This window comes from Ovis aries, chromosome 10, assembly GCF_016772045.2.
Source record: "Ovis aries strain OAR_USU_Benz2616 breed Rambouillet chromosome 10, ARS-UI_Ramb_v3.0, whole genome shotgun sequence".
In the NCBI taxonomy this organism is placed as follows: domain Eukaryota; kingdom Metazoa; phylum Chordata; class Mammalia; order Artiodactyla; family Bovidae; genus Ovis; species Ovis aries.
Genome location: NC_056063.1, coordinates 83,375,705 through 83,401,795, shown reverse-complemented (window position 1 = coordinate 83,401,795; position 26,091 = coordinate 83,375,705). Strand labels below are relative to the sequence as shown.

The 26,091-nt window shown below is 42.3% G+C and overlaps 1 protein-coding gene across 1 annotated transcript in view; it reads right to left on the bottom strand.

Moving 5' to 3' along the window:
* Positions 1-26,091, bottom strand: part of MYO16 (myosin XVI) — a 527,889-nt gene that overhangs the window by 284,242 nt on the left and 217,556 nt on the right. The window contains exons 7-9 of the mRNA XM_042255055.2: positions 21,023-21,148; positions 9,199-9,274; positions 6,411-6,564 (exon numbers count right to left, since the gene is read on the bottom strand). Of these exons, the coding sequence (XP_042110989.1) occupies positions 6,411-6,564; positions 9,199-9,274; positions 21,023-21,148 (356 nt within the window). The remainder of the gene's footprint in view (positions 1-6,410; positions 6,565-9,198; positions 9,275-21,022; positions 21,149-26,091) is intronic.

The window sequence follows — 26,091 nt, the reverse complement described above, 5'->3', positions numbered from 1 at the left end:
GTCAGACATGATTGAAGCAACTTAGCAGCAACAGTTATCAGCAAAGAAACTTTTAAAAAGTCTCTTAAATTAAAGTAAGTTGAATCCAGAAGGTCTGTGCATTACAAAGGGAGTTTTGAATATCTCAAGAGTTACACAGTCGCTTAGTCATCGAGAACAAGCCCACAAGACACGGGCCACCACATCATCCTGTGTTGTACTGCAGTGTGTTTCTGACACGGATGGACCACCTAGAGTCAGCATGAACCCCCAAGGTAAGGGCACCATCCTCAGCAAGTCAGTCCCACTTTGGACGTCAGCCACAAATCCGGGCATTCCCAGGCCACCTGCACTTTGGAGTCAACTAGCTACAAATTCAGGTGTTCCCTCAATCTTTCTCAGGTTAGACGATTCCCTGGAATGACTCAAGAAAGCTTTATACTTAGCACTGCATGGCTACAAAGTTCATTTGGGTTTTTCCATAAGATCCCAAACCAACTTTTTGGCCAACTCAATATTACAGCTTCATCACGAAGTATACAGTTCAGGACAAACAGACACACACAATAAGGTCTTGGAGGGCCCTGAACTCAAGTCCTGTGCCCTCTTTCCACGGAGCAAGGGCGCATTATCCTCCTAGTATATTGGTATGTTTACCAACCAGGAACAGAGGTTAGGCTGGCTGAAAGCCCCCATCTTTATACTTAAATCACATCATTGGATTTTAGATGCTCAGACTGAACTGAGTCAAAGGGTTGGGTGGATAAGACGGTGGACAGATGGAAAACAGTGGCCCCGTTTTGTTCTAATCACACGGGCATCTCTGTTCGGAAAGCGATTTCACAGAAGATGGCATGGACTGTGAGCTATAATTTTGTTGAGGCTGCCATCACCCTAATACCAAAACCAGACAAAGAAAACTACAGGCCAGTATCATTGATGAACATAGATGCAAAGATCCTATTTCCTTTTGTATTGCAAAGTTGACTTGTTCATTTTACCTTTCCCCTGAAGCAAAAGGTAGTTTGCTTTCTTTGTCTGGTCTGGTATTAGGGTGATGGCAGCCTCAACAAAATTCTAGCAAACAGAATCCAACAACATACTAAAAAATCATACATCATAACCAAGTGGGCTTTATCCCAGGGAAGCAAGGATTCTTCAATATTTGCAAATCAATCAATGTGATACACCACATTAATAAGTTGAGAAATTTCCATTTGAGATATAATTATCTCAATAGATGCAGAGAAAGCCTTTGCAAAATTAAACACCCATTTACGATAAAAACTCTCCAGAAAGCAGGCAAAGAAGGAACATACATCAACATAATAAAAGCCATCTACAATAAATCCACAGCATACATGATCCTCAGTGGCGAAAAATTGAAAACATTTCCTTTAGAGTCAGGAACAAGACAAGGGTGCCCACTCTCACCACTACTATTCAACATAGTTTTGGAAATTTTAGCTACAGCAGTCAGAGAAAAAAAAAGAAATGAAAGGAATTCAGACTGGAAAAGAAGTAAAACTCACATTGCTTGCAGATGACATGATCCTCTACATGCTGCTGTTGCTAAGTTGCTTCAGTCGTGTCCGACTCTGTGAGACCCCAATAGACGGCAGCCCACTAGGCTCCTCTATCCCTGGGATTCTTCAGGCAAGAGTACTGGAGTGGGTTGCCATTGCCTTCTCCAATCCTCTACATAGAAAACCCTAAAGACACCACCAGAAAATTACTAGAGCCAATCAATGAATAAAGTTGCAGGATACAAAATTAATACACAGAAATCCCTTGCATTCCTGTACACTAACAATGAGAAAACAGAAAGAGAAATTAAAGAAACAAAAAGAATAAAATACGTAGGAATAAATTTACCTAAACAAACAAAAGACCTATATATAGAAAGCTATAAAACACTGATGAAAGAAATCAAGTGAGCGAGTGAAGTCATTCAGTCGTGTCTGACTCTTTGTGACCCCATGGACTGTAGCCCACCAAGCTCCTCTGTCCATGGGATTCTCCAGGCAACAATACTGGAGTGGGTTGCCATTTCCTTCTCCAGGGTATCTTCCCAACCCAGGGATCGAACCCAGGTCTCCTGCACTGCAGGCAGACACTTTATCCTCTGAGCCACCAGGAAAGCCAAAAGAAATCAAAGATGACACAAACAGACAGATAAGTATACTGTGTTCATGAATCAGAAGAATCAGTATAGTGAAAATGAATATCCTATCCAAAGTAATCTATAGATTCAATGCAATCCCTATCAAGTTACCAAAGGTATTTTTCACAGAATTAGAACAAATAATTCCACAGTTTGTATGGAAACACAAAAAACCTCAAATAGCCAAAGCAATCTTGAGAAAGAAGAATGGAACTGGAGGAGTCAACCTTCCTGACTCTAGACTATACTGCAAAGCCACAGTCATCAAGACAGTATGGTACTGGCACAAAGACAGCAATATAGTTCAATGGAACAAAACAGAAAGCCCAGAGATGAATCCATGCACCTATGGACACCTTATCTTTGATAAAAGAGGCAAAAATATACAACCGAGAAAAGACAATCTAACAAGTGATGCTGGGAAAACTGGTGAACCACCTGTAGAAGAATTAAATTAGAATCCTTTCTAACACCATTTATAAAAATAAACTCAAAATGGATTAAAGATATAAATATAAGACTAGAAACTATAAAATTCTGAGGAAAACGTAGGCAGAACACTCACTCGCTTGCTCAGAAATCACAGCAGGATCCTCTATGACCCACCCCCCCCACCCAGAGTAATGGAAATAAAAGCAAAAATAAACAAATGGGACCTAATTAAACTTAAAAGCTTTTGCATAACGAAGGAAACTATAAGCAAGGTGAAAAGACAACCTTCAGAATGAGAGAAAATAATGGTAAATGAAACAACTGACAAAGAATTAATCTCAAAAATATACAAGCAACTCATGCAGCTCAATACCAGAAAAATAAATGACCCAATCAAAAAATAGGCCAAAGAACTAAACAGACATTTCTCCAAAGAAGACATACAGATGGCTAACAAACATACGAAAAGATGCTCAACATCACTCATTATCAGAGAAATGCAAATCAAAATCACAGTAAGGTACCATTTCACACCAGCCAGAAAGGCTGCTATCAAAAAAGTCTACAAACAATAAATGCTGGAGAGGGTGTGGAGAAAAGGGAACCCGCTTACACTGTTGGTGGGAATGCAAACTAGTGCAGCCACTATGGAGAACACTGTGGAGATTCCTTAAAAACCTGAAAATAGAACTGCCTTATGACCCAGCAATCTCACTGCTGGGCATACACACTGAAGAAACCAGAATTGAACGAGACACATGTAGTCCAATGTTCATCACAGCACTATTTATAATAGCCAGGACATGGAGGCAACCTAGATGTCCATTGGCAGATGAATGGATAAGAAAGCTGTGGTACATATACACAAAGGAATATTACTCAGCTATTAAAAAGAACACATTTGAGTCAGTTCTAATGAGGTGGATGAAACTGGAGCGTATTATACGGAGTGAGGTAAGCCAGAAAGAAAACCACCAATACAGTGTGCTGCTGCTAAGTCCCTTCAGTTGTGTCCGACTCTGTGTGACCGCATAGACAGTGCTGCTATGAACATTGGGCTACACGTGTCTCCTTCAATTCTGGTTTCTTCGGTGTGTATGCCCACCAGGCTCCATTGTCCCTGGAATCCTCTAGGCAAGAACACTGGAGTGGGTTGCCATTTCCTTCTCCAATGCATGAAAGTGAAAAGTGAAAGTGAAGTCACTCAGCAGTGTCAGACTCTTCGTGACCCCATGGACTGCAGCCCACCAGGCTCCTCTGTCCATGGGATTTTCTAGGCAAGAGTGCTGGAGTGGGGTGCCATTGCCTTGTGCACAGTATATTAATGCATATTTATGAACTTTAGAAAGATGGTAATGACAAACCTATGTGCAAGACAGCAGAAGAAACACAGATATAAAGAATAGACTTTTGGACTCTGGGAGACGGTGAGGGCAGGATGATTTGAGAGAAGAGCACTGAAACATGTATATTATCATACGTGAAGCAGTCGACCAGTCCAAGTTTGACGCATGAAACAGGGCCCTCAAAGCCAGTGCGCTGGGACAACCCAGAGGGATGGGATGGGGAGGGAAGTGGGAGGGGTCTTTGGAGCGGGGGACACATGTACACCCGTGGCTGATTCATGTCAATGCATGGCAAAAACCACCACAATATTGTAAAGTAACTAGCTTCCAATTAAAATAAATTATTTTTTAAAAAAGGAAATAGGAAGCTGGGGTTTTAAATGATGAAGAAAGACGGGCAACTATAATTCAGATGAGGTTTTATTTATTAAATCTTTATAATGAGGACTAGAGATAAAAAGTGGGAGAAGAAAAAATTATAGAAGAAAAACTGTAGATTATATGGAGGAGAGAAGATGTTTTACGTTCTTTACAACTCTATGCTTCTCCTATCAATGAATATGCCCTGATCTGTCCTGGGAAAAATAAGGAAAGGGGAAAAATAGGAGGGAAGTTTGCAGAAGATCTCAGCAACGGTGAGGAGAAAAGACAGACAGAGATCCAAACCCTCCCCAAATGCTGGGTGTTGTAACCACTGACTCCCGCCCTACTGGTTAGGAGAGAAATGCTGCTTTGTAAATGATGCCTAAGAGATTTTTAAAGAAACACATTTCTGTTTCCTGTCAATCATGTCAGTTGTCTGACTGACTTCATACATGGCCTCTACTTGAAAATGTCCCAACGTAGCTCAGTATATTGTTGCCCAAATCAATCACTACTGTGAAACTGTGATAAAAATCAACAGCCAGTCTTAATTTTTCTCTAAAAAATACACACATTTACCAGCTTTAAAGAAAGTGTTCTCATTCATAGTATCTGTGGCTTCTTTATAGCTGAGGTTGTTTCTGTTCAGCTGCTCAGTAGTGTCTGACTCTTTGGGACCCCATGGACTGCAGCATGCCAGGCTTCCCTGTCCCTCACTATCTCCCAAAGTTTGCCCAAGGGGCTTCTTTATAGAGGAGACTTCAGATGACCACGTTTTTCCTTCCCACCCTTAAACAAGGTCTGAAAGTCAATTATAGAAATTAAGAATTTCTGCCTTAAAACATAACTGTACCTAGTTATTTTCATCCTGTCTGCTTATTCCAGTTCATATTTATTTCTAACACTACAAAGGTACAATCATGAATGATAAAAGAAATTTTACAAAATCGCTTAGTTGTTAAACTAGACAAGTCTACCTGTCACTTGAGTTGCTCTTCAATATAATTTTCGATTTTATCCCCTAAGAAAGTCTTAACATTAGACTTAATCTCCATTGCCTGACACAATAGATTCAGAGATGGGAAGCACCTTCCTCAAGGTCCCACTGCTTGTATGCAGCAGATTTTCGCTTTCAGCCTAAAATATTTTTTCCTCGTGCATTTATCTTATTGAGATATAATCCACATAGCACAAAATTCACACTTTCATGGAGTACAAGTCAGCGCTTTTTAGCACATTCACAAATGCGTGTAACCATCTCATCTACTTTCAGAAAATTTCCATCATTTCCCTAAAGAAACCCCATATCCATTCAGAGTTACTTCCCATCTCCCCCTCACCCCGCTCATCCAACTACTAATGTACCTTCTGTCTCGATGCATTTGCTAATTCCAGGCATTTCATTATATTCAGTAATACACTATGTGGCCTCCTGTGTCTGACTTTCTTCACTTAGCATAATGTTTTTAAGTCTCACCTCGTTTATAGCAAGTGTCAGTCTTTAGGACATACTTTAGATAGTAAGAAATCATTAGTTTTATACTTAAGACAGAAAACAGTGACTATTTGTATTAATGCCCTCATAGCTTAGTTGGTAAAGAATCCGCCTGCAATGCAGAAGACCCTGGTTTGATTCCTGAGTCAGGAAGATCCCCCAGAGGAGGGAAAGGCTGCCCACTCCAGGATTCTGGACTATATAGTCCATGGGGTCGCAAAGAGTCAGACATGACTGAGTGACTTCACTTCATTTGTAGTAATATTCCCTACTTGAGGAAATTAGCCATGATGATAGTTACTGGAAATCTCTTGGTTTCTCGTTAGACAGTTATTGGTTTAGTTAGAACTATGGGATGTACCTAAAAATACTATCATTGGTCTCATGAGGACAAACTGAATGAAGGACTGAAATGGTAATGTTTAAAAATCGCAGGGTTTTCATGCCTGACTTATTTACTGTCCACAAGTATCGTTCAGCAAACACTGACAGGCAGGCTGTAACTTCTGGCTGGGAGACAGGCTTAACGTTCACCGAAGGATGACAGGTGACTAGAGAGGACGGCCAAGGGGGAAGACTGAGTCCTCGCGAGTGAGGTCGACGGCTTTATGATCGGGGAGGAGGCACTCACAGCTTGCTGGGAAGGACCGGAAGGTCAGGGACGATCTCTTCATAAGGGTCCTCCTGGGCCAAGGTCTGAACACAGAGAGCCGCCTGCGTTTTTCCTCCCCAGGCAGACTCGGCCTTCAGCAGCATTTCCTCAATCAACTCCGACGCGGCGACGTCTGCAAGAAACCAAGAGGCGATCAGAGCCAGTGAGTGCTGACGTCACAGGAAAGCACTCCCTTTCCGTGACCCTGCTACGCTTACCATGCTGTGACTTATCAACACATGAAGCCAAAGGAAAAAGCTGAAAAGTCCACGGTGGGGATACAGTGGCAGCATCACCATTTTAAAAGCCCATTTCATGGTACATCAGTGAGTGGCATATTTAATTACAAATGAAAAGAACAAATACAATATTCACGGAGTGGTCACAGGTAAAATTCGAAATCACTGAGAAGCTGGGTTTGATAGAACTTAAAAGTTGGTTTTCCTCCATGAGAATCTCCCATTATCCTGGTGCATATGAGTCAAGAGAGGAAAAGAGCTGAACCCTCCCAACAACTGGGCGCTTATAAAACATGCAGTGGGCATTCTCCAGGCATTCTGCTAAGTGGGCAGATGAACAAGTAAGTACTCGGATGCGCCTTTAAAAAACACTGGGTCTGGCCTCTCGCCATAGCCTAGTTTTCACTTTCAATAAGAAATAAAAATAATCATATTTCCCTACAATTCACACATTAACAATGGCATCCGAACATTCTCGGGCAGCACTATAGATGCGCATTAATCAGATTTGCGCTCGTTAGCAACTGAAACTGAAAATCAACACGTCCTGAAGAAAAAGTCATATTAATAACAATTAGAAACGTGGTGGCCACAGCTGCTCCTTTTGGACCCTCACGACTAAACTGTGTAACCTCCCACGTCCATGAACTTGAGTTCCATGGCTTTACAGGCTGGGTGAAGTAACTCAGCTACTGCAAGAAGATGTTTAAGCCAGGATTTGATCATCGTTTGCTTTAGACTAAATCATTCCTGTGTAATGAGTAGGAGACAGCTCAGGGCCCTCATCTCGGGAGATTATTTCTGTACCAAGAAAGAGCACTATGTCAAACTGCTTTCATCCCCTAGATAACCCTTCTTGTGTTCATTCAAAATTCAAAGAACACAAAATAGCAAGAACAGAATGCAGCAAGGACGAAATGATATTTCTGTGCGCAGCCGAAATGGGTGTCTAGCTCACTATTATCTAACTCTTCCCTCTTACAGTTGCGTGAGATGCCATCTTTCCTGTGTCTACTTGAAGCTTCTCACTGCCTTGACCTCGTGTGTGTGAGAAGTATTTTCATGCAATCAGCAAGTGATTACTAAGAATCTACTACGCTCCCATCACGATGTCCCCTGTGGTCAACATGGCATGGAAAACGGATTACTCGGATGCTGGATGCTGTGTGAGCAATGCAGGCAATACTGTCTGAGACTCATCAGACACAAGGCCCGTGGCAGCCAGGAGCGAGTCTAGACCAGCAGGGAGTCACTCCCGGGGCTCCAGGACTGTCCCTGTCAATTGCCTTGAGCCTCTTTTTTTGGCAAGTTGATGATAGACCAGAAAGGTCCAAGTGTGACAGACAGGGGTCCCTGCAGTCTGAGGTCAATCATATACACTATTCTCCGGGAAAAATGCCAGAATTACAATCCTGAAAAAACGTCACCTTCTATTAGAACTAGAGTTAACAGAGGATGTGACTTGTATTTCCAATAAAAATGTTTGGAAAAGGAATGGAAAAAGCTACAAATTTCCATTTACTTTTTAAATATTTACCATTAAGCATATATTTTTGTAGATAATGGTAAGATTACTACCCTATCATTAATATTAACATGATTCTGAAGTTTGAAACTATTAAGCTACCTTACAGTTGTTAGTTAAGTCTTCAGTCTATTTTCAGCAAATAAGATGAATAAACATTAGACAATGATACTTGATTCCAATAAAATAAGAAATAGAGCATTCTGTCTTAACTTGGAGGTTTATCAGGTAATCATACTTTGCCTTGAGACTCCCAAGGCAATTGACATGAAATAAGAAAGTTCAGGCATGACAAGCTTTTAGGTCACTAGAGGAATAAAAATGAGAAGAATAAGTATATTTATGTATTCAGATCAATTATTACCTTCAAAATTTTTATATCATTTTGTTACTTTCACTAGATTTTTCTCTTTGTTACTTAGAACTTTTATTTTTTAATATAACAAAACACCTTACAGGTAGTAACATTATTGTCAACTTCTAAAAATTAGAAAATTAATGTAGCACTCAGGTTTTAAGAGTGGCAGAAAGAACTCTAGAAAACTTCTAAAAGGTATTTATTAGAAAATAAGCAACATTAAGATTGTTAAAGTTTTAAATTAGGTTGGTAATACTAGTCTCTATTGCCTGCAGTATAAATGTTTGTGCAGAAAGAAAAAAATACTATTACCATTTTAAAATACCCTAAGAAACAAGCATGTATTTTAGAAAATCTATTTTAAAGTAAGCAACAGTGCAAGAATCACTGCCCAGAAAATTTAAAGCCTCAAAAGCACACTGCAGTGAAGTACAATGCAACGATCCCTGTAAGTGCTAACTGTCCTCTAATAGACTCCCGTAACAGAGCAGAGAGCAGGAGCCAGCGACACACGCTTAGCTGGCGTAGGGGGGGCGCGTTTCACAGAGCGTCCCAGGAGACGCCGACTCACGCCGTAGCTGGGGCGGTATGGGCCAGACACTCCAGGACGACGGCAATGGGCCCGGTATGACGTTCATGGCTTACCCGAAGCCTTCTCCTCATGGCAGTTCAGGAGGTGTGGGTTTGCCTGATGCATCAGAAGAAGCTTCACCAGGTTCGCCTGAAACAGGAAAGGTAACTGATGTGGTAACGATTACATTGGATGCTCAGGATTCAGCGGCAAAGCGTCCACAGCCACCATCCTCCAGGGGCACAGACCGAAGCGGGATGCATGACCTACTGCCCCAAAGATTTCTGACTCTCTGCTTCCAGACCTTACTCATTTTTTTTTTAAATGACATTCAAACTGTTTCATCAATTAACACATTCAAATAAAATATTATTCATCAAATAAGAATTAAATCATTGAGGATTTGAAAAGGTTCACTTAACATTTCCCAGGTTTATTTTAGGGCATCGTTTGGGAGGGAATGAGGCTTCCCTGATGGCTCAGCAATAAGGAATCCACCTCTAAGGCAGGACAAACTGGAGATGTCAGTTCTATCCCTGGGTCAGGAAGTTCCCTTAGAGAAGGAAATGGCAACACGATCCAGTATTCTTGCCTAGAAAATCCCATGGACAGAGTTGCCTGGCAGAATACAGTCCATGGGGTGGCAAAGAGTTGGAAATGACTAAAGTTACTTAGCACACACACACACACACACACACACACACACACACACACACACGGGAGGGTTTATACGTTATAGCGTGCTTTGTTTTGGAGAAGGAAGTGGCAACTCACTTCATTATCACTGCCTGGGAAATTCCATGGACAAAGGAGTCTGGTGGGCTACAGTCTACAGAGTCACAAAAGAGAGTTACACATGACTTAGCCACTAAATAAGTGCTTTGTTTTAGCAATTCCTGAAAGTCACACTTCTCATTTCTCTCCATCCATTACAACACCAGGGCTGAACAGGACCCTAAGGTCCCACCGGACAATCAGAAGAACTTCATCTCAAGTTATCAGAATAAAGTACCTTGATGAGGGATTAATATTTTTTTAAGTTTATTATAAAACACATGATACATACAAAGAGCATATATGATGGATAGGTACCACTGAGAGAGCAAATAACGAAGAGAGTCCCACGCACTCGAGTTTCTAAAATGTCATTCATGGTATTTCTGTGTGTTCTTCTCCCAAATTATCCCTGTTCCTACTTCCCGGAGTTGGCCACTGTCTTGAATTTTGTGTTACCGATTACCATGTTTACTTTAAAGACTTAGTCCTTAGGTATGGGAGGACCCCTAATCAACATATCTCTTGGCTTCATCTGTTTTTGACATTTATAGAAACGAGAGTCCTGATGTATGAATTCTTCTTTTACTTTCAAGAATTAATACTGCATTTCCGAGCATCCCCGAGGTGATGGGTTTAACAACCCTTCATTCCTTTGCTTGGCTGCACAGAATTGCATTGTACAAACATATCACAATTTAGCCACCTTCCTCTTGGTGGACATTCAAGCCACAGCAGTCATTCATCTATACTTACAAATAATGTTGTTATAAATACTCTAGTTTATATCTCTTGGTGTATGCCTTGTTCAAGATGGTGGTGGTGATAGGCTATGTGCAGAAATCTTCACTTGGCATTGGAGCTGTGAGCAAAGCGACTGTGCTCACCCCGAACTCCTCCCCCTCCTACAGAGAGATCCCCATAAACCAGCCCTGCCCTCACCTCTCCGTCCTCTGATCAGAGAATAAAGCTTCCACACAGGGGACTATACTCAATATCCTGTAATAGACCATAGTGGAAAAGAATTCTAAAGTCAGTAAACACAGGCCACTGAATCACTTTGCTGTACACTGGACACTAACGCAACACTGTAAATCAACTCTACTTAAATTAATAAAAGAGGAGAAGCTCCCCTTTGGTTTTGAACCCAGCTGCTCAACGCTGTTCTACTGCTGTGAGTGAAGTGGGCAGGTGGATCCTTTCTGGGGCCAGATTTGAAAGGGTCAGTAACAGCATCTCAATAATATTCATCTCAATACGTGAATATGGCGTACTGCCCCATTTATTTAGATCTCCTTTAATTTTATTATATTGTTTCATATTTATATTGTTAAATAGTTTCTAACATATAAATCTTATACATATTTTGAAAAAAGATTTCTATATATTTTATGATTTTAATGAAATACTGTGAAGAATTTAATGGTTCTAGTTTGTTTTTTTTTAAATTTTGGGAGATTCCTTTGGATTTTTATTTCTTTTCCTAACTTTGTCCTTCCATTTCTTGGTTTATTATATTGATTAGAAGGGGGCTGGCTTTCTGGGCTGTGGCTTTGTTGTTTTTGCAACGCTTTCGGGTCATTCTCCACCCACGCAAGCACTCTGTCCAAACATTCCCAAGTAACTCCCCACCCACCACTTACTGATCTTGTTAGTGCCCTCATTAGGAAATGAACTACATTCTAAATAGTCTGTCCCCTTGCTAGCTTTCCCACAGGTCCATCCCAAATCAGGGTTTGGCTTTACAGAACATAAAATATAACAGTAACACTTAAATCATGCTACAGCAGACTGCTTCTATTTAGGGTTTATTTTTATCTCCAAATATACACAGTTTACTAAAGATACGGATGTTCTCTTGAAATCTGAAAAGATATAATACATAGAGCATGGTCCCAGGACATTAGAGTGGGTTAGGAAAGAGTTTGGTTTTATATTAACAATGAGAGAGATTTGCTTGCTTTTCAACCATAAGAGAGGAAGGGAGGTTGGGAGGAAAGGATGAGGGGCGGAGAGAACGGAGTGGAGTGGGAGAGGGAGGGAAAGTGGCAGAGAAGAACAGGGGAAAGGAAAGGCAGAAACGCAAAGCCAAGGGCTGAATAAGACCACCCCTGATTTTCACAGCTTGGAAAAAACGGCAGCACCCAAAGGCTTTTACGTCTCGGCAAAAACGTCAGATTGTCGGAGAGTCTAACAATCACTGTGCATTTTCTAAATTCAATTCACTCTTCACGGCACTCCAGAGAGAAAACAAACTACCTCCCTCCACAGCTTCCCCTGTACCTGCAGAGAGCATTTAAGTCATCAAAGCAAATGGGTTCCTACATGAAAATCTTTAACAACAAAAAGCACTTCCATTTTACTTCAGGCCTGTAAAAACAAACATTCATTTGTGGAATGAAGAAGCTTCTCTCGCTTGGGGAATTCCATTCCTTTTTTTTTTTTTGAAAGTCAGTAATTCCCAAGCACTTCCACTTGGAAATCAACGAGGCATGTTCCAGAACTAAATTAAGCAGGCCAGTGGTGATTTCACTTTCAGAGTAGTTTGGAACATGTGTCTTAACCTCAGAAAAGATCTCGGCGGTAGTAAATGACTTCAAGTAGTAAAGTGTGAACCAAACAAGGATGTACCTTCACTATTACAGGAGCTTTGTAATCACCAAAATGATCAAAGGGCAGTAAGGTGACCGACATTCTGCATGCGTGTGCCTGAGTGTGTGTATGTGTGTAAGGAGGCTCTATGTGGCTGATAGAAAATGTATTTAAGCTGAAATTTAATTCACACTGGCTATGGACTTTACTCATTCCTCAGATAATTATATTTCAGTTTGGATAAATTCACCAAAATTAATTCCTTGATGGTCATTTTAAGTGACTTCTTTAAAAAGTAAAAAAATAAAATGAGTGTTCAGAGACAGCCAAATTCCTAGTGCTGAAGCTAAAAGAGATTGCTTCACTTAATAAAAATAAATTATAATGTTAAAGGTCTCTGGGAATTCAGAATTTATATATACCCTCCAGTCACTGGCTCACACGCTACATCTTCCTGAGTAAACGTGTCTTAACTCAGGACCATCTGAAAACCGTCAGGTGTACAGACTCCTCGATGGCCTCTTTAGACTGCTAACATGTTCTGCCCTTCATGGGGCTCCCCCTCCATCCTGTGCAGTTCCTCTGGCTCATCCATTGAAAATCTCTATGTCCAGCCCCGCCTGCACGTGCCCAGCTGTCTCCTGGATCTCCACCTGAGCATGTCTCCCATCGGCCCAGGGGTCTCGTGGTGTGTGCTCACCCACCCTTTCTTCACACGTGTTCAGTGGCGCACGGACAGACAAGAGTCTGCACAACTAGAATGTTCCGTGACTCTCGTTAATAAGCACTAACCTAGGGTTCTGTGCCAGCCCTCTGCAGACAAGAAACCTGCATTGCTCCCAGTTCTCCCAGGCTGGAGAGCGGTGAGGACAAATGCTAGAGACGTTTCAGACACAGGCTCACTGATGCGATGGGATGGATGCAGGTGCTAGGTATGGCGCCTGAGGGGGAATCTCACAGGACCCAGAAAGGTAGGAAAGGTAGTGAAGTGACCGCTCCGAGCCACGCTGCAGGGCAGGGAAGCGTGAACCAGTCAACACTTCTAAGAAAAGCAAAGAACATGCAAAGGATGAGCACACTGGCCTGTTCCAGAAATTAAAAGAAGTTCAGTCTCACTGCATCCTCCCCTGGTGGGGGAATAGGAAAAATCATGAAGGAGAGTTAAGCAGAACTCCTGGCATGTGGGGACTCAGGAACTGTGTTACAGAATAGGCATTTCATGTCACCGGCCATGGAAAGACGGTGCAGTGAATACTTTGTTTGTATGTCCATGCAGAAATCTCACTGTGGCCCCACTGCTGAGGGTGGAGTGGCTGAGAACCAGGGCACTCTGCTAGGAGGCTGATGGGTTAATCCAGACACCATGATGCGGATCACGGGGTGACGGCAGACCCCGAGGATGCACGGATTGGGGGGCTGCAGTGGCAACTCAGGCAGCTCGAAGCTATTCACCAGGGAGGAGTCTGTGGGCGCAGTGGTTTCCCAGTTACAAGACAGGCAGGAAAATGACCACGCCCAGGTTTGTGATAAAAAAGCGATGAAACACAGGAGTGACAGGCCCAGAGCCGGAAAAGAAGAGGGTGATTCCCTTTGTACCAAAGGTGAAGCTGAGGACAGGTTGACAGAGATAACCCACTGGGTGGGGGTCCTCATGCGTCGGGAGACTCAAGAGAAGGCTTTGGGGGCCATGATCATGGCGAGTATTTGGAGCTGCAAGTGTGAGGTTCTCTGAAGACATGGACACGCTGAGAAGACAGGGAACCTAGGATGGACCGATGTTTGATGCTCAGAGTGGTAGGAGGAAGACCAGAGAGCGTTTTCAGTTTTTTCCAATGGAAAAATAAATGCCTAAAGGGAAAAAATCTCTGAATATGTCTCAGTTCTTATGTAATTGGGTAAAATGTATTTGAGAATACAAATAACTCCTTTGACCATTAAGATACTCAGATGTGTGATACAAATAATTTTGAAGGGAAGGAGATTTGATACAACATTTGTCTGATTATTTTATCCTTTGTTTCAGGATTGCCAATCTGATTATAAACACTAAAAATATATATAAAGCTAGAAGCAAATTCCATTCTATGTACAAATCATAAAAATTGTAAAATCAAAGGATTTATTGCTAACATAACTTATTCAATTCTTAGTTTTAGACAAGAATAGGCATCTATTATTTTTCTCACTGGAAAAGTTAATATATTTATAAAGGCAAGATTTAAAATATGTATACACGTCAGTTATAAATCCTGGTACACACGTCAATTATAAATATTTTTATAAATTATGGACTGCTTTCTCCATATTTGCAAGTCATTTATAAGAAACTGAAGTTGCTATGAACATCTGTAAAAATATAATTAGTCTCTCCAAAATGTGAGGCTTTCTAAAACATTTTTCCACTCAACTGAGATGTATTTATTTACTTCCTTAGAGAGTTATAAATCTCCTGTGCATATAAACTGATATCCAGATAATATCTCTTTTGAAAGTAATACTCATTCCCAAAATGAATATTAAATGGTATTTTTATGGGTGAACAAGTTTTAAAAATATCATACGGTTATTTTCTTGACAAAATAATTAAGATGCAATCTGCTCAGAATCCTCTATTAACATAAATCTTGGTTGTTTCTTGGATCTAAATCAAGGAAGAGTATTTTGGGTTTGGAGTTTTGTATTCTAATAGTAAAGCCCTGCTCTACGACTCAGGGCCAGCGCTCAGCTTCTGGTTCTGGGCTGATAGATCTGGCCATTCAGGTGCTTCAGTGACTCTGCTGGACACCAGGAAAGCCCACAGAGCAACGCAGACAAACTCTGCTATGCTGGGTCCTATCTTCTGGGAGCGACTCCATTTGCGTAGGTTTAATGGATTAAAACAGAAAAGACAGATGATCGTCAGAGCCTATCCTTAGTATCAAAGTGTTTAAGGATTTAGAAAACTCTGAATCAACGGTGAGTCACTTTCCAGAGACACAGAGGATAAAGGTGAGACAACTTTGTTTAAAATCTGCCTCATGTGCACACCATCAATGTACTTTTGGAGAACTTTGGGCTGCACGTCTGTGTGAAGCCAGCAGCTGGATCAGCTGACTTGGACACTGGCTCCCTGACTGTCTAATACATTTGCCTCCATAGTCCTCCCCACTCTTCTGAGCTACGTAATCAAAAGGGGATGGTTCTCATTGATCGAAGACCCTGGCTGGGGCCAGGCTGTAGGGAGGGAGACTCGGGGAGTGTGGTCAGGCTCACACGGCCAACAAGGGCTGGCAGGTGCCCAGAGCCAGTGAGAGGCCCTGGAAATCCTCAGCACAAAGCTGCTTTAATCCCTAAGATGTGCAGAATGACCTGCAAGTGTGTCGGGGTGTGGGGCAGTGTCTGAGAAATAGAAGGAAAAATAGGAATCCCAAAAAGGAGAAATATGTTTCATAAAAGTTGGGGTCAGATATTGTGCAGCTGGTTTGGGGGGAAAAATGCAGCAACTGTAAAGCATTACTTAACTCATCTGTTGTCGCCGTCCAGTCGCTCAGTCATGCCTGCCTCTCTGCAGCCCCATGGACTGCAGCACGCCAGGCTTCCCTGTCTTTCAGCATCTCAGTAGGTGATCTCATCCTCCGTCGTTCCCTTCTCCCCCCAACTTCAATCTTCCCCAGCGTCAGGGTCTTTTCTAATGAGCTGGCTCTTTGCATCAAGTGGCCAAAGTATTGGAGCTTCAGCTTCAGCATCAGTCCCTCCAATGAATATCCAGGACTGATTTCCTTTAGGAGTGACTGGTTGGATCTCCTTGCAGTCCAAGGGACTCTCAAGAGTCTTCTCCAACACCACTCAAGAGTCTTCTCCAACACCACAGTTCAAAAGCATCAATTCTTTGGCGCTCAGCCTTCTTTATGGTCCAACTCTCACATCCACATGTGAGTACTGGAAAAACCACAACTTTGACTATATGGACCTTTGTTGCAAAGTTACGTCTCTGTTTTATACTATGCTGTCTAGGTTTGTCATAGCTTTTCTTCCAAGGAGCAAGCGTCTTTGAATTTCATGGCTGCAGTCGCCATCTGCAGTGATTTTGGAGCTCAAGAAAATAAAGTCTGCCACTGTTTCCATTGTTTCCCCATCTATTTGCCATGAAGTGATGAGACTGGATGCCATGATTTTAGGTTTTTGAATGTTGAGGTTTAAGCCAGCTTTTTCACTCTCCTCTTTCATCTTCAAGAGGCTCTTTAGCTCAGCTTCACTTTCTGCCATAAGGGTGGTGTCACCTGCATATCTTCGGTTATTGATATTTCTCCCAGCAGCCTTGATTCCAGGTTGTGCTTCATCCAGCCTGGCATTTCACATGAAGTACTTGGCATATAAGTTAAATAAGCAGGGTAACGATATACCACCTTGAGGTACTCCTTTCCCAATTTGGAACCAGTCCATTGTTCCATGTCTGGTTCTAACTGTTGCTTTTTGACATGCAGTTTTCTCAGGAGGTAGAAAAGGTGGTTTTGTATTCCCACCTCTTTAAGAATTTTCCACAGTTTGTTGTGATCCACATAGCCAAAGGCTTTAGCGTAGTCAATGAAGCAGAAGTAGATGTTTTTCTGAAATTCTCTTGCTCTTTCTATGATCCAACAGATGTTGGCAGTTTGATCTCTGGTTCCTCTGCCTTTTCTAAATCCAGCTTGAACATCTGGAAGTTCTCACTGTCATCACTCAGCTAGAGCCAGACATCCTGGAGTGTGAAGTCAAGTGGGCCTTAGGAAGCATCACTACAAACAAAGTTAGTGGAAGTGATGGAATTCCAGCTGAGCTATTTCTAATGCTAAAGGATGATGCTGTTAAAGTGCTGCACTCAATATGCCAGCAAATTTGGAAAACTTGGCAGTGGCCACAAGACTGGGAAAGGTCCGTTTTCATTCCAATCCCAAAGAAAGGCAGCACTGAAGAATGTTCAAACTATTGCGAATTGCACTCATTTCACATGCTAGCTAAGTAATGCTCAAAATGCTCTGAGTCAGGCTTCAACAGTATGTGAGCCAAGAACTTCATTCCTTTACCATTAATCACGAATAAATGGTGGGTGTTGGAAATGTAGCAAGTACAAGGGAAATGCAGTGGCAACGACATTCATCTTAATTACTCTTCCTTTTGTAAACTATATGCAAATGTTGAATCGTATTTCCCACATAAGTTCACGACTGTGTTTCTCTAGGCTAAGAGCATAGATCTAGAAAAGTTTTGGATCATAGATCAGGAAGGTTGTGGACTGTGACAGATAAGGGGGTGGAATTCTGATGTCCTCTGACGCTCCCTGCCTGATTCATCCATGATTCTTCGGTCTCTTGACTTTTGTATGACAACAGTTCCAGGAAGTTTTGTGAACGAAGCAGCACTTGTATTGGGCTTCTGTGTCTTACACTAAGCGCTGCTTCTCCTGCTGCTGCTGCTAAGTCACTTCAGTCGTGTCCGACTCTGTGTGACCCCATAGACGGCAGCCCACCAGGCTCCCCCGTCCCTGGGATTCTCCAAGCAAGAACACTGGAGTGGGTTGCCATTTCCTTCTCCAGAAATAAGCATTTTAAAAAAAAAAAAAACAGAAGCGGTTGTTTTAAAACAGACCAGCTCAGACTGATTTCTTACTGGTCCTCCCCACTAATTACAGTAAACCCGGGAAAAAGCAAGCAATCCCTGAAGAACTCTGACAAGTGGAAGAAGGAAGATGGACTGGCTCAGCACCCGTGGAGGGGAGGAACCGCAGGGAGGCAGGGCGGTCTGTGTCCTCACACACAGCAGAGAAGGGCACCTCTGGGCCCGGTGCTTCCAGCCCAACCCAGCAACAGAACTGGAGGGCAGGGACATGCTTCCCACATCTTTCAAACCATGTCTCCCTGACAATGTCAGGTGGAGCTGGCACCACGACCCTGCGAACCGTAAGTGCCAAGGGAGGCACTCTGTATCCAATGAGACTGACCCCCCCTCCATGAGAGACAAGGGTGGCTAAGGAAGGGGTGCTTGCGAGCAGGCGGGGGCACAATCAAAAGCCCCCAGCCCTGGAAGTTTGTTATATCCATAGAGATTCTCCTACCCTACCCAGAGACATGGGCGGCTTGGCCCAAGGAAACACCTTCCATCCCTCCTGGGGCACCGAAAAGAAACCCACAAGAACCCCAGGGACCCAGGTAAACCAAGCACACCAAAATAATACCTCGAAGGATCTGAAAATTAAACCATCACTGGACCCACATCCCACTCAAGTAGACCCAGAACCTGGATGCTAAAGCTGAACAGAGCTGCTGTTTGCTAAAATGGAAGATTTCCATAGGACAAAGATTCTCCTAACAAAACAGTCAAAATGTCCAAGAAACAACTAAAAGCCACTCATCCTAGTGAAATAAAAATCAGGAGAGTACATCTTGATTGATAAAAGACAACCAGTTGACACCATATATGAAGATGAAGATGCTGAAATTATTTGATGATGATTTTAATGCAAGCATCATAAGAATGCTTCAACAAGCAATTACAAATTCTCTTGAATTATAAAACAGAACACCTCTTCAAAGACACAGGAGTTCTAAGAAAGAACCAAATGGAAATCACAGAACTGAAAAATACCACAGCAAACAGAATACATCAACTCCTACCAAACATTTCATTTGACCTGAAGGCAAATAAAACAAAAAACACGCGCTGGGTTCTGATAAAACCATTTAAATGTCTAGTAACAGATCTATCAATAGTGACAGGTCTTTTAAAAACTTCTTTTTTGTTAAATCTAGTCCTGTTCCTCCAGAGTTGATAATCTTATGAAAGTGGTTAAGGGAACCAATCAGTTACTCTGAAACGAGGCCTGGCCCAGAATCTGAAAGTCCTGTCAGCCAAAGTGAAACGCTGGGTCAAATGATGCATTCAAGTTTGCGCAGCGCTCTGTGACATTTCATCGCTTTCCGATTTAGTTCCTTCTGGAAGCGATCTCCGACTACCTTAGGCACATTTTGATAATTCACTGACCATCACCTCTTCAGCACAAGCCAGTAAGTTGTGTCTAAGGAAACAGTACCAGCTTATAAGTCCTCTTCTCTGTTTTCTACAGAACTTCTCCCCTCGCACATCCTGGGATGCTGCTGTGCTCAGGTGGACTACTGTTAGATTGATGGTGTACTTTTGATGCCCCAGGACTCCTATGATCTTGAGAGAACTGGAAAGCCAGAACTCTGAAGCCAATGCTTTTAGCTACCTCCAGCCTCAGCTCCTCAACACAGCCATTCACTTACACACACATGCTTGCCAGAAGCACAGACCTAGTGTTACTAACAGCATGATAAAAATGTTTATTGAATGAATGAATCTTTTTCTACAGGAATGTTGTCAAAGCAGTGTTCCTATTAGTTTGGAAGCGGCATATCCTCAAGTAATATACTTTTCCTAACATGCCTGAGATGCAAATAATTTCAGTGTTTGCAACAACCGGATGATTCCACTTGTATGATACATATTCTACACACTGGCTAGTATCTAGGCGATTTAACTTACTATGAATTCAATGAGTGACATAGTTTGCACCAAACTAATGCTTGGACATCAAGAAGTTTAGCTCAAATCTTCATTTACATGTAACCTAAGTTATATTTTATACTATTAATACTAAGACTTTCCCTAACACAACATATTGTATATCTTTTAAAAAATCAACTTTAACATTAACAAAATATTATGAATACTGCTGAATTACATTCACTCACATCAATTAAATAAAATTGAATTTCTTCTTCATGGTAAGTCATAACCTAGTGAGAAGCTAGTTTGTGCAATAGTAACTCAAGACATATTGAGGTGAGGTGAAGTTGCTCAGTCATGTCCGACTCTTTGTGACCACATGGACTATAGCCTACCAGGCTCCTATGTCCATGGGATTTTCCAGGCAATACTACTGGAGTGGATTGCCATTTCCTTCTCCAGCGGATCTTCCTGACCAAGGGATCGAACCCGGGTCTCCCGCATTATAGACAGACGCTTAACCGTCCGAGCCACCAGGGAAGTCCCTAAGATATATTAGCTATAGATAATCAATTGAGAATCAATCAACTGAGAGTCAATTCAGAGAAAGAACTCTGCTATCATCCTTCATCTGTTACAATGAAATATAATTTATTAAGGAAAATAAAATATAAAATGTTATTTTGCTTTAAATCTACTAACTGCAGAAAACAAACACAATTATTACAGACTCAGGAAACCTGTACACTGAAAAGGACTATCTAATGTTAAAAAAAATAATATTAAGACCATTCTATAAAGACTGTTTCTGGTTTTGACTATTTCTCCAATGAGCCTGAGTATGTTATGCAGAGTGTTGAGGAATGTAGGTTATGAAAGCTCCTTTGGAAAGTAAAATTTTTCTTTCAACCAAAAGCATATCTTCTCAGTAAAACAACCCCATTAAAAGTCAAGGTACATCATGTCAGTCCACATTTTGAAAAAACTTAAATGGGAAATGATGCGACGGTCATACGATAGCTTTAACAATGACTTCAGGGCAGATTTTACCTGGCCATACTTTGCTGCCAGGTGAAGCGGGGTCCAGTCCTGATCGTCTGCGGCATTGAGGTCCCCACCGTGCTCCAGGAGGAGGGACACGACTTCCTTGTAGCCACTGGCACAGGCCATGTGCAGCTGAGACAGAAACACACTCCGTCATTTACCGTGAAAGAGCAGGGACAGCCGGGCACTGCATTTGGTGGTTTGAAGAGATGCATTTAATGAAGTATCGGAGCTGAAATACAAAGACCTTTAAAAAAGAAGTTATATATAATTTTGTACAAGTGGACATCATTATTCTTTGGGGAAAAAAAGCTTACAGGCTAAATATTATTTACAGACTCTGACAACATGCATTTTTTCATGTAATTGTTTCCCTCTCCAGTGCTCCGTTCGACTACTATAATACGAATATTTTCAAATACAAAATAAGTTTTTTAGGTACACTATCCCTTCTTTTTTTAAATTTATTTTTAATTGAAGGATAATCACTTTAGAGTGTTGTGTTGGTTTCTTCAATAGGTACATATACGTCCCCTCCCTCTGGGACCCCCCCTCCCACTTCTCACCCCAAATCTCCCCTCTGGTGTATCACAGCACTGGTTTGAACTTCCTGAGAAATGCAGCAAATTCCCACTGGCTACTTATTTTACATGTGGTAACATATGTGATTCCACGCTGCTCCCGCCATCTGTTCTGTGCTCTCCTTCCCACACTACGATCACAAGTCTGTTCTCTATGTCTGCATCTCCAGCTCAGTTCAGTTCAGCCGCTCAGTCGTGTCCAGCTTTGTATGACCCCATGGACTGCAGCACGCCAGGCTTCCTTGTCCGTCACCAACTCCTGGAGCTTGCTCAAATTCATGTCCATTGAGTCAGTGATGCCATCCAACCATCTCATCTTCTGTTGTCCCCTTCTCCTCCTGCCTTCAATCTTTCCCAGCATCAGGGGCTTTTCCAGTGAGTCAGCTCTTCACATCAGGTGGCCAAAGGATTGGAGCTTCAGCTTCAGTCCTTTCAATGAATATTCAGGACTGATCTCCTTCAGAATGGACTGGTTGGATCTCCTTGCAGTCCAAGGGACTCTCAAGAGTCTTCTCCAACATGACAGTTCAGAAGCATCAATTTTTTGGCACTCAGCTTTCTTTATAGTCCAACTCTCACATCCATACATGACTACTAGAAAAACCATAAGTTTGACTAGATGGACGTTTGTTGGCGAAGTAATGTCTCTGCTTTTTAATATGCTGTCTAGGTTGCTCATAGCTTTTCTACCAAGGAGCAAGTGTCTTTTAATCTCATGGTTGCATTCACCATCTGCAGTGATTTTGAAGCCTCTCCATTGCTGACCTGCAAATGGGTTCATCAGTAACATCTTTTGAGATTGCATATATATATATATATATATAGTTATAGTTATAGTTATAGTTATAGTTATATAACATGTGTTATTTTTCTCTTTCTGACTTACTTCACTGTGTATAATAGGCTCTAGGTTCATCCACCTCATTAGAACTGACTCGTGTGTTCCTAAAAATGGTGAGTGATATTCCATTATATATATATATGTACCACAGCTTCTTTACCCATTCATTTACCGATGGACATCTAGGTTGCTTCCACATCCTAGTTGTTGTAAACAGTCCTGCAATGAACACTGAGATACATGTTGTCTTTTTCAATTATGGTTTCCTCAGAGAACATGCCCAGTAGTGGGATTGCTGGGTCATATGGTAGCTTCATTACTAGTTTTTTTGTGTTTTTTTTTTTTTTTTTAAGATATCCCCATACTGTTCTCCACAGTGGCTGTATTAGTTTACATTACAACCAACAGTGCAAGAGAATTCCCTTTCTTCACACCCTCTCCAGCATTACTAACAATTTCCCTTAATGTCTGTTGGCATTTGCCTTATGTATTGAGGTGATCTTATGTTGGGTGCATAAATATTTTAAATTGTTATGTATTTCCCTTGGATTGATCCCTTGCTCATTATGCAGTGTCTTTCCTTATCTCTTGTAATACTTTTCAAGGTCTGTTTTGTTTGATATGAGAATTGCTACTCCAGTTTTGATCTCCACTTGCATGGAGTATCTTTTTCCATCCTCTCAATTTCAGCCTGTATGTGTCCCTATGTCTGAAGTGGGTCTCTTGTAGACAGCATAGACAGGAGTCTTGTTTTTACATCCATTCAGCCAGTCGGTGTCTTTTAGCTGGAGTGTTTAATCCATTTACATGTAAAGTAATTGCTAGTGTCTATGTTCCTGTTGGATTTTCTTAATTGCTCTGGGTTTGTTTTTGTAGGTCTTTCCCTTTCATTGTGCTTCCTGCCTATAGAAGTGCCTTTAATATTTGTTGTGAAGCTGGTTTGGAGGTGCTAACTTCTCTGAACTTTTGCTTGTCTGTAAAACTTTTATTTCTCCATCAATTTTGAATGAGATCCTTGCCAAGTAGAGTAGCCTTGGTTGTAGGTTTTTTCCCTTTCAGTACTTTAAATACATCCTGCCGCTCCCTTCTGGCCTGCAGAGTTTCTGCTGAAAGATCAGCTGTTAATCCTATGGGGTGTCCCTCATATGCCACTTGCTGCTTTTAATACTTTTCCTTTGTGTTTCACCTTTGTCAGTTCGATTAGTATGTGTCTCAACATGCTGGTGCTTTATCCTGAATGGGACTCTCCGCACTTCTTGGACTTTATTATTTCCTTTCCCACGTTAGGGAAGTTTTCAACTACAATCCCTTCGAAAATCTCTCAGATGCCTTCTCTTTCTCTTCTTCTTCTGGGAACCCTATAATCTGAATGTTGGTATGTTTAACATTGTTCCAGAGGTCTCTGAGAGTATCCTACACTATCTTCACTCTTTCTCTTTATTCCGTTTGTTAGCAGTTATTTCCACCATTCTGTCTTCCAGCGCGTTTATCTGTTTTCTGCCTCACTTACTCTATTGATCTGTTCCATAGTTTCTTTAATTTCAGTAATTGTGTCGTTGGTCACTGTTTATTCTTTATTTCTTCTAGGTCATCATTATATGTGTTAAATAATTCCTGCATTTTCCCCTGCCCATTTCTCAGATTTTGTATCACCTTCACTACCATTACACAGAATTCTTTTCCAGCTAGTTTGCATTTATTGGGTCTTGTGAGTCTTTAGCCTTGTTTCTTCATTTGTGCAGTATTTCTCTCTTTTCACTTTTTTCTGACTTACTGGGTTTGAGGTCTCCTTTTCCCAGGTTTTAGGGCCATCCTTCTTCTCCCTTTTGGCTTCTGCCCTTGGTGGGTGAGGCTGGCCCAAAGGTTTCTGTAGCCTTCGTGTTGGGAAGGCCTTGCACCTGTGCCCTGGTGGGAGGGGGTGAGTGTTTTCCTCTGGCGGGCAGGGCTGTGTGAGGTGGTATGTGGTGGGGTGCCTGTGGGAAGCCTGTCTGCTGATGACTGAGTCTGTGGGTTTTTTCTTGCTTGGTGTTTGGGTGAGGTGTCCTGCACCAGGTGCCACCGGCAGTTGGGTAATGGCGGGTCTTGGGTCCAGCAGGAGGCCTTCACGGGAGCTCTCACTAATCAGTGCTCCCTGGGATCAGGAGTTCACCAGTCCAGGCTAGTGCTCTGGACTCAGTGCTCCCACTCGAGGCTCAGGCCCGATCTCTGGCCGGGGAACCGAGATCCCGCAAGACGTTTGATGTGGCATTAAAAGGGGATTAAAAGAAACCCACAAAAACAAAAAGTAAAGCAAGAAACAAACGACGAACCCCAGACAATGGGCAAATGTAACATTAGACCCAAAAGAAGGAACAAATACATACACACAGTCGAGCAAAATAGTTCATAGAAAACAAAGCACAAGAAAGTTACCTGGTGAACAGAGGACACTGAGAATAACATCGACCAATTAAAACCAAAGCAGCGAAAACGTAAACCAAAGCAAGACCGAATGAGGGGGCCGACCGGTGAGTGGAGCACATCCAGACAGACAAACAGACAAGACGGAACAAAGGGAGAAAAGAGAAAGAGCAGGAGGGCAAAGGTAAGCAGAAGTTCAGGAAAATATTTCACATATTACAGAACAACCAGAACAGCAAAGAACAGTGAGAAAAACAAACAACAGCAAAAATTAAAGAAAACAAACCACAGAACCACAAAAAGCCAGAGTGATGAAGAAGTATATAAAGAAAATAAAAAGTGTGATTAAATAAAAGTTCTCAAAAGCTTTAAATAGAACTACTAATAAAAATAAAACAACCACAGAAAAAAGAAAAAAAATCCAATGATTCAAAATACAATAATAATACATGGTTTTGTTAGATCTCAGCTGTCAGAGCATCCTTCCCCTCACTGTGAATCACAGTCCACCCCGCCTCTCCAGGATGCCCTCCAACTCTGCCCTGGTCTCTAGACCCGCTGTGGGGGCAGCCTAGGCTTTCGCCTGGCCCTATTCCCGCACGTTCTTGCCTCCCAGGTCTACAGCTGCCAGAGCTGGGATGTTTTCTTTTGTGGGGAATCTCACTGACTTTTCATATCTTCCACAGACAGAGTCTGCCTAGCCGTCCATGTGGATTTAGTCTGCAGCTTGTACAGCTGGTGGGAAGGTTTTCGATTCTCTTCCTTAGCCGCACGGCCCCTGGGGCTCAGCTGAGGTTTTACCTCCACAGCTGCCTGTGTGTCTCCGCAGGGGTTTGCTCCTGAGGCTGCCCTGGAGGACCTGGCTCTGTCCCAGGGAGGACCAGCTATGGAGGGAGTGCAGCGGCTTGGATTGTGGGGACCCTGGAAGGGCCAGGGACACAGGGTACCTAGCAGCCAACATGCACAGGAGATATGGCCCTCTTGGAGATTTTGCTAACCTCTGGCAGCTCTGCCTCAGTGAGAACCAAGCGTGGAGGTGGTTCAGCTGCTCAGATCGAGGGGACTCTGTGGCACCGAGCGTGCAGGAAGGCACGCTCCACTGGCCTCGGAGGCAGCGGCTACAGCACTCAGCTCAGTTCAGTTCAGTCACCCAGTCGTGTCCGACTCTGTGAACCGCAGCACCCCAGGCCTCCCTGTCCATCACCAACTGCCAGAGTCTACCCAAACCCATGTCCATTGAGTCAGTGATGCCG